Below are 13,145 nucleotides of genomic sequence, written 5' to 3' on the forward strand. Positions count from 1 at the left end.
TTACTGAAGCCTCTTGATTTTCCAGATCAGGTGCTTAAAATATTCTATAGGCTATTTTTGCTGGTGTGACTGTACACAGTAAAGAAGTAACTGGCAGACTGAGGAATTTCTGCACCTAAGAATGTGGCATGTAGAAACAGGAACTAGAAGGACTGCACCCTTTTGGGTTTTAGTTAATCTCACCTGTCTGGGGGAAAGAGTGTGGTTTCACTGGTGTTCTCACCCCACTGAAGTTCACAGCACCAAAATGATGTTAACACTTTGGGGAGCAAGCCTGTATTTTCTAAACCCTCCTCTTAATACAACACTATTGAGATTACATGAAGTAGCACTTATTCCTGGTGCTAATGTACACATCAGCCCCTCTGTAAGCTGAAATACTGGTGCTGTGCTGCTGTGTTTCTTTAAAAATAGCTGTATTTCTTTAACTGCATTCTATTATCTCCTGGCAGGTAGCAGCACTGGAACTATGCCAGCCTCTGTTCAGAAACCTTTCCATTCCAGTTCAATAACCTTCTGAAACAGGATCCTCCTCTTACCGATTCTCCTCATTAAATCATCCATTTATTGTCAGGTTTTTTTCACTCTTAACATGGCAAAACCATCCCAGCCAGTGCAGACATATTCCTCACAGTATGTTACTACCACTACACCTGAACAATATTAGATTCAAAAACCCAGCTAATGCGAGTAAAGCGCCTTGAGCATATGAGCTCTGTGCATTATCCTAAAGACAATTTTTGGTAGCGTGCATAAATCCTTGAATGCAAGCTTCAGACTATGCTAGGAAGTTATCCAACAGTTGTCTAAATTCTAAGCATTCCTGTCTGCATATGCAATCTCTGCACAAAATAAAAAAACTAATAGAAAGGGAATTAGAAGAGACTCAGAAGAAAGCATTCCAGGCAGCGTGCAAAATGAAAAGGGTGAGTGACTTGGCAGGGCAGGAAAAACCAAAGAGGAAATGTGTGAGAGCAGGAAGAGAAAGCAGAGAAGCAAAAAGAACAAACACAAATATGAACCAAAAAAAGCAAATAGAGATTTCAAAAGGGGAGAACTCGAGCAGGTAAATATCACCCTGAGTGTGGCAAAAGAATCTTGAACAGGTGTCTGTATGGCCCAAGAGCTACCCATCCATTCTTAAATACTGAACACATAAGAAAACAGGGCTGCTACCCACCTCCCCAACCTCCACCAACAGGAACCTGACTGGCAGTCCTGCAGAAGAGGGACCCAAGACTGAAAACAGTGGAAGCTCCAGCCCTTTCCACCCACATAGAGACATTTCTGCTCAGCTTGCCTTCTGTACTCTTTGACAATACACAGCTCTTATGTCAAACAAATAAAATGATGAAAGCCCTTCCAAGTTGCAAACTCGCACTTAAACAAACTTAATACCAGACTAAGGCTTGGCTAGGAAACAGACAAAGCAGAGGCACCTCATTGATTTTAAGTGGTGTCAAATCCCACTGTTTTTCCCTATCACAGATGAAGTTAAATTCTGATAAATTACAAGGCTCACCAAAAAAATGAGCCTCATCCAGGCTGGATGGGACTTTGGGCAACCTGGTCTAGTGGGAGGTATCCCTGCCCAGGGCAGGTGGTTGGAACTGGATGAGCTTTAAGGTCCCTTCCAACCCAAACCATTCTATAAAGTGCTTATGTACTTTACCTGTGATAGGCATTTGTCCTTTGTGTAACATTGTTAACACCCCACACCCAGCCCAATAGAGTCCATCAAAGTTAAAAGGTGGAAGAAAAAAAGAGAGGTCAAGCTTGGGAAGTTGAAAGAGTTTTACAACACAGGTCTACAGAACCTCTTTCCCAGGCACTGCAAGTATTTTTCCCTTACAATGCCTCAACAGAGTGCTACCTGTGTGCATGCTTGGTTCCCCCTGCCCTGACAAAAAGGCAATCTAAGTAAACACAGATGCACTGTGTTCAGCAGACTTCGGAAAGTACAGGATTTTCCTGCAAAACCTGGCAAAGTTTCTTTAACAGCTAACTTCCTGATAGCTGGAAAAGGACAAATTACTGAGCCCTTTTCTTCTCCCCCTGCATGATAGCAACACTGCTTTCAGCTTAACTCACCTCCTAGCACAGACAGTGCTGCAAGAATGTCCCTGAAGCACTGAACCATTCTTGTTTCTTACAGATATTTCCAACTAGGTGCATTGTTGTGGCTGGATGGATTGGTTCAAGAAGAATTCAATTCAAACTTTAATGGAACAGATACATTAAAGACTTTTCATGTTTGCTGTGCAATAGGAAACGACAAAACAACAGTCCAGTAGCTGAATAATGTCTTATTTCCTGCTGGTAACTTTGAGGTAAGTACAGTTACGCTCTCCAAAATGAGGGGAGAGAAACAAAATATTCATGAGAATCACTCCTTACAGAAGATGTAACAGGGTTAGAGACCAGAGATACCAATTAACTAAGACTATCCCAGCATCCCTGCTGATTGCCTTGTAACTGGAGTAAGAACTGCTTTCGTTTTTATAAGACCCTGGGAATAGCAGGGAACATCAGGAACTTCCTGCTCTTTTCTTCTGTGGTGGGTTTGCCTTGGCTGGTCAACCCACCAAGGCTGACCAGGTGCCCACTGAGTTACTGTCTCATTCACCCTTCTCAGAAGGGTGGCGGTTAGAAAATACGATGGAAAAGCTTGTGAGCTGAGATCAGAACAAGGAAATCACTCCCCAGTTATCAGCATGAGCAAAACAGATGTGACTTGGGGAAGATTAATTCATTGCCAATTACTAACAGAACAGAATAGTTCAAAACCAAAACTAAACACACCTTTCCCCTCCACTCTCTTCCTCCCAGGCTCCATTTCACTCCTGTCTCTCCTACCTCTTCCCCCCGAGCAGCGCAGAGGGACAGGGAATGGGGAATGTGGTCAGTTCATTACACATTGTCTCCACTGTTCTTTCCTCCTCATGCTCTTCCCTGGCTCCAGCATGGGGTTCTTCCCACAGGAGACAGTTCTACATTAATTGCTCCAGTCTTCCACGGGGTGCAGTCCTTCAGGAGCTCCAGCATGGATCCTCGTGGGACACAGGTCATGCCACAAAATCTGCCAGGAGTCTCTTTCGATGCTGGCTGTCCATGGGCACATCCCTATGCTTCAGCATGGGTTCCTACATGGGCTACAGGTGGATATCTGCTCTGACATGGTCCTCCATGGGTTGCAGGGGTCAATTCATGCCACCAATCTTCTTCATGGGCTGCAGGGGAATCTCTGCTCCAGCACCAGGAGCACCTCCTCCTTCCTCACTGACCTTGGTGCCTGCAGGGCTGTGTCTCTCACATTTTCTCACTCCTCTCTCACAGCTGCTGCAGTATTTTTCACCACTCCTTAAACCTGTTATCACAAGGGTGTGATGAACGCTGCCGATGGGCTCAGCTTTGGCCACTGGCAGATCCACTCTGGATCCAGCTGTGACTGGCTCTGTACGACACAGAGGCAGGTCCTGGTGTTTCCAACAGAAGCCACCCCTGCAGCCCCCACTACCAAACCTGCCACACAAAGCCAACGCATCCTCTTTAATCCCTGCTCTGTTTTCTTCACATGTAGGTCAAGCATACACGTCTGCTCTTCTTGCCTTCCACATCTACTGATCCAACAGACTTCAGTCAACCTTTGGGACCCACAAACACCACTCTTGGTCTCTGAGATAATCTAGGCCACTGGGACCAAAATATGTTTCTAAGCCATTTCACTGAAATGAAATTCATTATTCATCCTTTCTACTACACTCAACTCAAAGCTATTTTTCTACAGCTCATATATTGCTTGCATCTAAAATCAGCCCAAATGATGTTTTAAATCTCTGGTGAATAGCACACCTCTCCTAGAAACCTGTTTCCCAGACAGTTATCTGCAACTAAACAGTCCGCTCTACTTATGTTGTCCTTGAGAAAACACTTACTAGGACATGGCTTTGTAACTAGGGAACTATGAAACTGAAATCGTAATTCCAGATTTAAAGCCTGAAGGTGAATTCCTTCCAGTTTAAATAAAGCCGATTTCCCCAAACCTGGCTTTAGATTCTGCAGTTGTAAAATGGGAATTACAGCATTTAAATGCACGATTGTAGCATAAAAAGAATAATTACTTAGCATATGTAAAAGGCTATGTGAATTAATGTCTACTTAATGAAGAACACAAAATCTGAGATAAGGTCAAAGACAAATTAATAATGCAGGACTCAACAACAAAGTATATTTACTGAGATTTGTGAAGGGAGTAAAACAATTTACTTGATCTTCTGCATCTTTTAAGTACTGAGAGACAAAGGAGTCTTGTGTATGCTTTTCCTGATGTTTTTGTCCAGGAACAGCATGCTGTCCTACGATATAATTCATTTTTAATAGTGTTTGGCAATGCAAATATAGATCTGGAAGATCATCCTGATAGATGTGCTAGACCTTCCTGTATCAAAACCATCTCTATATCTCGACTGCAAGAGCACATCCCTCTGCAACCCACCTTCCAGTACAGTGAGTCCACTTATCCCTGTATGAGTGCAGAGGAAAGTCTTCACATACTTTGTATGTTGCAGGCACGGGACTGTAAAATCAAAACTGTACTGTGCAAGCAGCCAAGAAATGACATTCAGTTCCAGACAGTGCCATTCCATGGACTCATTACAGCACATGTTTCCAGAGCAGCAAAGGGAATAAAACAGCCACCACTATAGAGAGCCTGGCTGAAGCCTGCAGAGCTAGGTCAAGGTTCTTCTTCACTTGTAATTGTGTCACCAAAATAAAAATGTAATAAAGAAGTAGTAGCCCTTTCATGATGAACAGCTGTGTACACCCAAAAAGCAAACACTGTAAAACAACAAAGCACTGTAGTGCCAATATAGACTGAGAAGCATTTTCATATCACATTAATACAGGTTGTACATGGACAGGGAGGGCTTAAAAAGTATCTTCTTTTTCTGTTGTAAGTTATGAACTCCAATAAATCACAATCCATCTTTTAAAACCCAAACAGAGGAAAAAAGTAGTAGCAATAATAAACAGCAGAAAGATGAGGAAGAAAACCATGCAAAGTATATGACAGCTTATGCATTTAGAATCATCTTTGTGCGGGTCATTAACATTCAAATCTATGCTGTTTTGCTGTAGCTGTTGGGTCTGCACTCCACATGTGCACAGACACGTGCCACACTTAGAACAAGTTAGGTGCAGATGTCTTGTGTAACAGTGCGTCAGACCAGTATTGGTAAGCCATGGAAACATTTTCAAATGACAGAAATCTGAAGCCGATGATGTAGGTGAGGGATCAAGCCAAGGGGAATCCTGCCTCTGAACTCAACAGCGGTTTCATTCATAGTCTTTACACTCTCCAACCAACCACACTAAGAGGTATGGCAAAGCACTACCACAGTCAACTGCTGGGGAAGAAGGCAACTAAAAATCACAGCAGGCACTTTCTGGTGTACTCAGATACAGAAACCAAGGCCATCCTGGATCAATGTACTATACAGATCTTGAATTAATAGCTTTTATTTTTGCTTGAAAAGCCACAGACAAAACCATAATTAATACAACACTTCCCCTCCCCTGTTCACATTTATCGCCACTGAACAACTGCTGTGTAGAATGTCACTGCTTTTACTATGCCAGGCAAGATAAAGTTTATCCCACTATCAAAGGATAAGTATTTCTAGCTCTCCATAATGATTTACTAGGAAAAAAAAGATTGTGAAATCAAAATAATAATAGAAGCAGCAAACCTTTAAGCCTTTCAACATCTGATATACCAGGAATTGGATTCGGTCTTCAGTTAGTTTCTCATGCTTCATTATCTTACTCAAGTCTGTTCCCATAAATGGCATGACAAGGTAGCTTAAAAACAAAACAAAGCCAGAATAACATTAATTTGTCAAATAAATCGAAACATAATTGTATGTTATAGTTCAGTGACAATATTAAGTTACAGATCATTCTGTTTACTAAACAATTCCATCATCGCCCTGCCCTCCAGTTTTCTGTTTCTATCTATTTTGGTTCAAAGCAATATCTAAACATTAAGCACTGCAAAGAACACAATGAGAAGCACAAATAAGACAACATTTTTACATAAGCACAATTTGCTAAGTTTACAAATTGATGACTTAAAATTTCTTGCAGTCAAATGTGGGTGGATGGAGAAACAAACAAAGCATAAGAGAGGAAAAACCCACTTTTGGCTGAGTTTTAAAATCCAAACTTTAGTAATAATTTATGAGCACCACACTGGAACAGGACAACAATGAGATCAAACACTTGGGCTCACTTTAAACACTTTATCTACTACTTGAAACTTCACAAACTTATTTTTATTATCAAAAATGTATTTAAAATCCATAGCTGGAGTCCTCAAATAATCTGAAAAGGTTAGGCACCTGATTAACAAATCACTTCAACTGGAACATCATGCCTAATGCATTTAAGTTCTTTGCAATTTCTAGTTAAAACCCTGAATTCTTACAAAATGAGGACGAGCAGCCTGTTCTGGCACATCATGTATCATATAAGCATGATTAATGCAAAGAATAAGAGATGGAGGGGGTGAAAAGCAGGTGGTAGAGTAGAACTCGAATTGGTACAGATTTATACATTTCTGATTTTGTACACCATTTCAGTCAGCAACATCTAAAACTGAAGGAAGTTCAACACAAACATGAGCATGCAAAGGACTGTTCCTTCATAGACAGGACTTTGAGTTCAAACTTTGTTAACACCGACTGTTAGAATAGAGAAGCAGGATAGCAGAGTGGACAGTTGGGTATGAGCACGCTCCCCTCCAGGCAGGAGGGCTACAAGTCAGCTAAGAAACCCCAGGGGTCAGACAAGACCAACCTTAGTGACTGGCTCTGGTGAAACCTCCCATAATGTTTCTGCTGCTTCTAGCCATAAATCCACTTGAACTTGGTATTTGTATAGCAGGCCACAGACAACATCTCATGACTAGTCAGCAAAAAGAAAGTCTCCCTTAAATGACCCATTTGCGGTCATTTCACAGAAACAGTTTCTCTACTTTTGTTTTAAATGTACACACCTCTACCTCTGCTCACCAGTATTAGCTTGCCCAAAGTCTTGAAAACAAATTCTGCCACAGGCTCACCTGTTGCAGTTTCAGATATAAAAGTGTCCATCCTACTTGACTTGCACCTCTAAAACTCAAAAGGTTATTTTAGGGTCCCATTTAAGACAGTGCTTGAAGGTAGATGGGCATTCTATTACATATGCTATATAAAAGGCTAGCACAATAGGCAATATGAACAATAACCTTTTTGGCTCATTGATCATTTTGGCCCAAAGGATCAGTATGAACTCATGCTCCCTGTTTTCTGTCCTTCATATTCCAGTCAGATAGCTTTCTTTATTATAAGTATGCAAGGTTAGTTCTGAAACATAGCTACATTAGATGAAATCCAGAACAATTCTATGAATGTAACATGAAATCTACATTAAGCCCAATAGGACTTGTAACCACTGTTTCTCTAGTGACTCTAATGCACAAGAACTGTAGTGGGATCCATAAGCAAAGCAGCAGACATGCTAAGTATCTGAGATGCTGCCAAAAAGGTCAGGTACATGGCTGGTGCTAGAAACGGTCTTTACCATGTGCTGTTTGGACCACTGGACTGGGAAACCAGTCAAGGGAGTACAACAGATCACAGTACAGATAATCACTAAACACATTCAGCAGCATCAGCAGTTTTGAATTAATCCTAGTATTAAAATGGATCACACAGGCATGTCATGGAGCAGGCATCACTTTCAGCCTACTTGTTTTGCTTAAGAATTATCCTATCATTTGGACAACCTGGGTCTTCAGGTGAGAAATCAATACTTGAAAGGTGAATTAGGAAATCCATTAAACTTTCACTTATTAAGGCCTGAAAGAAGTACACATCTTATAGATAAAAATCCAGCAACCCTTCCTCCCACAAAAGCAATGCTGCCCTCCTACCAAACACAAACATCTCAGAACTTACAAGTCATTAAACTTCTCCAGTGTTACATCTGGTGTGAATACATCTAATATTCCAATGACCTAAAAATAAGAGGAGAGAAAAAAAGAAACCCAACATGGATTAATACTGATTTAACACAAAAAATCCTGAACTGCATAATAAGTGAAAAAAAAATAATCAAAACCATTTCTATCGTGAAGCATTATCTACAGGCATAAAGATGGCAGAACGTATACCTAAAGTAGCGCCTAGCAACACCAGGATCTGTTGTGTGTTTAATTTTATAACTCTGAGGGCTGTTGACCCTGTGAAAAAAACATAATAAACATGTATTTACTTGAATGGGAAGTTCAGAGGCTGACAGTCTTATGTAAGAGAGAGCATCTTTTAACTTTAACCACTGAAGTGTGAAAAATGAACCAGACAAATCAGTTCATAACCCGAAGCAGTCATAAATGCTAGTCACCTAGCCGGTGATGTAATCACTACTGCACAGATTTTTAGCCTTTCCACATTCAGAGCAAACTACTGCAGTTAGCTTGGGTATTACCATAATGTCATAATGATGAGGAAGACAGAAAAACTAATAAAGATGAACACAGAAAATTACAACTCTATTTCTTTGTAGCCATAATTATATTTGAAAAAAAATCACTAATAATATTTACCCAAGGACTGTTAAATGAAACTAATTAAGAAGAATACTATAACTACCATAAAACAATAATTAAACCCACAGAGAATGTGGTTATTATTTGAAATAATACTTTCAGTACTAATATTATAGCAATAAATTATTTTCTTTGTTTTTTGCATGACAGTTTTACAATAAGGTTTTCCATTTCTGTGTGGAGGCAGGGAGAGAAAGGGAGGAGAGCAGGATTAGGAAGATGTATGTGACAACAATGGAGCATAATGCAGCTCTATGAGCATTTCCTAAGGCAGCATGTGAACACACACAGAGCATATACAGCCAGAAAAGTTGTGTGCTCTCCTCAGATTTCAGTATTCAAAAGAAGAAGGTTAATGTTTTAGCAGCAATCTTATCCAATATGCATTTCTTTCCCTATCAAGGCCCACTTTTTCAGAAGTCCTGCTTGGTTCCCCTCATGGAGCTATTTCCATGCCTTCATTTACCTTAGCAGGAAACACACAAAAACAAACAGTAAAAGCCACAGGGACACCACAGTAAAAGAAGGGACACAGAAGAGGATGACAACAGCGGGATCACTGCACTACATTCATCTGTGCACCAAGGCATTATTAGGCACTCGTAGTGAAACACAGAGGCACAAAGAACACACTTTCATAAAGAACATACCAGCCCCAGCACACTCTTAATGAAGTTCAGTAACACTTTACTGCTTCACCATGCAAGTAAACAGTTACTTAATGCTATCTGATATACAATATATATTACTTCTGAGGTAAGGCTGCAAACTCATGGAGTCAAGCTTATCATTGCTGCAAAACCTCTGCAGTGAAGGATACCACTGAGACCAATGCCCAGGAATTTTAAATAATGAACCAGAAAACTCTGTTAACATGCCAAGGGTCTCACAATCCTTCTTTTCTTGCTTTACAAAGCAAGCTTTCTAAAAATCCTGAAATCTGTTTTACTGCCTGAAAATGGGAAGCCGTACTAATAGTTAATCAATTTTAAAACGAAAGCAAGGGACCCATTTCCTCTTCCTCAGTAATCTTTATTTAATAGCTGTGCTTTGGGATGATTTTCCTGTACTGGAACAGAGTCATGAGTCTTTCCATTTAGATCACAGTTTTCTGCAGATACATTAAGCACAAGGAGGTACAGGGTAAAATAAATCCCTTAAGGAAGATACAACTCCAGATACTTCTTCAGGAAAAGAATTGGACAAAGTGTAGGAAACTCCCCCCTACATAATATCATGGAAAATCCTGTGTCCATCTAAAATGCTCTCAATTAAATACAGTGTTTGGAAAAAACCCTTTGTAATACTTAATGTCCCAGCAAAAAAGTAAGCCACAACAAAACAACTGCAAGAATAACTTCTTTTTCATAGTGTGGCCTATACGAAACGTAACGGAAGTATCTGTGAAACCGTCTGTAGATCTATTTTTGGTATTCATTCATCAGAGGCGGTAGCGCAGCCAAGGAATGAACCCAGCGCATTCTGTGATGTCTCATTTTTTTCCCTCATTAACTCTGCCAAAAGGCAATTTCTCAAAGGAATGAGCCCACAAAGGACACACAGAAAACAACCTGGACTTTGCTCCCTCCTCCCTTATACCTCAAGGAGAGAGTGTATGACTGTGTCTCTCCCATCTCCCTCCAAAGCAAAACCACAGTAATACCAAAACTACCCATATACTGATCTAACTTGCTTTCCATAGGTATGGTTTTACTCAACATACTTACTCTGATGATTGTACGTCTTCCCTATGAAGCCAGTGGCAGTATCTCTAGCCCTTCTTATCCTTATTGTCCACCCACCCCCCAAGACATTCACACTAATTACCCTGACCAACTTTAACTACTGTCAATGAATAAATAACAGCTTTGTTGGATGGTAGTTTCTGCCTTTTCCATCTCAGCTTTTCCAGTGGCAGAGCACAACAGCAAAGAGCTCCTCATCTCTATCTTCCCCTGTGCTTTCACATAATGGATTACTTTGTACACTGCAGCGGCTGCTGCTCTTCCAATGCTCATGTCAGGCAAGAGGAACTGAAAAGAGGGACAGCTTTAAGATTTTGTCAGGCAACAACACAGACTGCCCTGCTATTTTCTCTACAACGAACTCCTCCTGCATAGTTTAAGGGTCTTTGCTCTACCTGAACTCGGAAAGAAACAGGGAACAAAAGCAGCACTACTGAATAAAACTTCCTAACAGTAAACAGTCTGTTCTATATAAAATGCAGCCATGCCAAAGAAATAATCAGGAGCTGTTAAGGTTTAGTGTGATAAATACTTCAAGCTAGTATGAATAAACAAAACAAAAAACACCCCCACACATTCTGCCTTGGCTGGTTTTACTCCTCATTTTCACATTATCCCCTCTCTTGTGGCAGAGTATCTGTTTATGCAGCTACAGAGTGATCTGGCAGCTTTTCCTGCTGGAAACTAACTTTTCTTGCTGGCAGCGTCTGAGGAATTGATCTTGATTAGCCTGCTTCTGAGGCAGTAGAAGTAGCTTATGTTTGTGAAACATTCCGAGCACCTCAAATTAAGAGGCCTACCAAAAAGAAAGGATACCAGTGTCATGAAAGACAACGATCTATCTCCTAACAGCCAGGTCTTGTCCTCTTCACACACAGCCCTGTGGTCCTCAACACAATTTCTCCTCTGGATTTGTTAGCAAAGGGTTGATGAGAATTCCCATGCTACCAAGTTTGCGTTGTTTATACAGAAATATTCCTCACTACATTTAAGTAATGTCCCATTTGAGAGCCATTACAGAGAGCTACAGTCTAGCACACATAATGAAAGTTGGTCACACCAGCAGCCAGACTTGCCTCCTCCTGTAAACACCTACATAGACAAGCAAATTGACCGTGAGTTAGCTTCCTTACAAGGTAAAATACAGGTTCCAGTATAATTCAGTAGAGTGACTCTTGTATATTTTTTACAGGTCATCCTACAACCCTTCCACATTTAAGGAGATGAGCATATTCCTCAAAGGGTCTGTAATGGAAGCCATCCAGGGCATTAAGCTGAAGTTTCCTCCATTTTCTTCAGTGAAGCATGACAAGCTGATGAATTATATCACTGTGGCACGGGTTTAATGGTATCTCCTGCCACCTTAATGGAGGATCAGAAATGCTATTTTTAACACAATGTGTCAGACCATCGAAATGATGGAAGAAATTGTGAATACAGCATAAGATTAATAAAATATGATAAAGTGTTGCTACATGCTTAACACAACACTTCCTATGGTCCTGTGAAAGCTATGAAAGGCACAGATGGTCCATCCAGAAGTAATCATGGTGAAATAAAACAAAACACCACACTCTTAATGGAATCTAGCAACAAATTCATCATGATTACAGAAGTAATTTTGAAAGAAAAGAGCAGAAGAGCATATTAAATGTAATTTTAACTATGAAAGAACCTTTGAAACAGTTTATATCCCAAAGTAGAAGAAGGCAAGATGAAGATTTGTACTGGCAGATTAGTGCAACGTGCATCAATAACCAGAGTCTAATCCACAGTGGCTATTGCCACTTATTGCCACTACTGCTATTAGACCAGCTATCATGTACATAGCTCTCTGTATCTCTACATACTTAAGATTACCAACACCCAATACAGAGATAACAGTGGCACAGTACTATTTTACTGTGATCTTTGAAACAATTACTTCAGTTTTATTAATTTTTAATAGCAGTTGTATTTATAGTACAGTCAGAAAGATCAATAACTGCTATTCCATAGAATTATAACACTTTCATTAATAGACATATTGGGAAAGATACGCCAATCACTGTTCTATTCTACTAATTCCTGTTAGAGGGAGATATGCATCCACCATAGTGGGACCCATTCAAAACTCCATTGCTAGACCTACAGAAGCCATGTGGTAATGACAGAGAAAAGACAAAGGTCCTACCATTGCTGCACTTATCATTAAAGGTGTGCACAGCACACTGTGGAATGCTGATGTGAGTGGGGGAGGACCTTACTGCCTGTCTGTAAATCCAGCCTTTGGTGGAAATATGCAAAAAAGAGGCTTTTTGACAGAATGGGTGAAAGAGGGGGCTGAAAATCCTGACGAGCGATACTGCCATTCTGGTTTAATTTTGGATGGGTGGAACGGCTAAAGAAGTATCCTAAGATCAGCCCAAGGACTAGAAATCCTAACAGGTTTTGTTGCTATTCCTAACTCACTGTGGGCAAAACAACTGACAGAAGGGTGTGAGGCTGGGATGGCAGATGGAAATTCTCTTGATGGGCTGTACCACCCATGTCAGCCTCATTGTGGACGGGTGGAGTATTCAGCTTGCCTCCAGTGCCCACGAATCCCTGCAGGATCATTTATTCAGTCTTTGTTCTGTAATGAGTAGATGTCATACTCCATGGTAAAACTTTTCCTTAGTACACAGAACAGATTCTTCTTTCCCTGGCCCAAACTGTTTCCTAAGACTGTAAATTATTCCCTTCCTTCATATATATTGATTTGTAACTTT

At 40.5% G+C, this 13,145-nt stretch overlaps 1 protein-coding gene across 2 annotated transcripts in view; it reads right to left on the reverse strand.

The window, feature by feature from the left end:
- MAPK12 (mitogen-activated protein kinase 12) overlaps positions 1 to 13,145 on the reverse strand; it is a 32,424-nt gene that overhangs the window by 16,755 nt on the left and 2,524 nt on the right. The window contains exons 3-4 of one of the 2 annotated variants that reach the window (XM_062634235.1): positions 8,001 to 8,059; positions 5,751 to 5,862 (exon numbers count right to left, since the gene is read on the reverse strand). The exons of the other annotated variant lie outside the window; for it this stretch is intronic. Coding sequence (XP_062490219.1) covers positions 5,751 to 5,862; positions 8,001 to 8,059 — 171 coding nt within the window. The remainder of the gene's footprint in view (positions 1 to 5,750; positions 5,863 to 8,000; positions 8,060 to 13,145) is intronic. 2 annotated transcript variants of the gene reach the window in all.

The sequence above is a fragment of the Pezoporus occidentalis genome, unplaced genomic scaffold (assembly GCF_034315485.1).
Source record: "Pezoporus occidentalis ecotype Australia unplaced genomic scaffold, CSIRO_AGI_Poc_V1 ctg42, whole genome shotgun sequence".
NCBI lineage: Eukaryota > Metazoa > Chordata > Aves > Psittaciformes > Psittacidae > Pezoporus > Pezoporus occidentalis.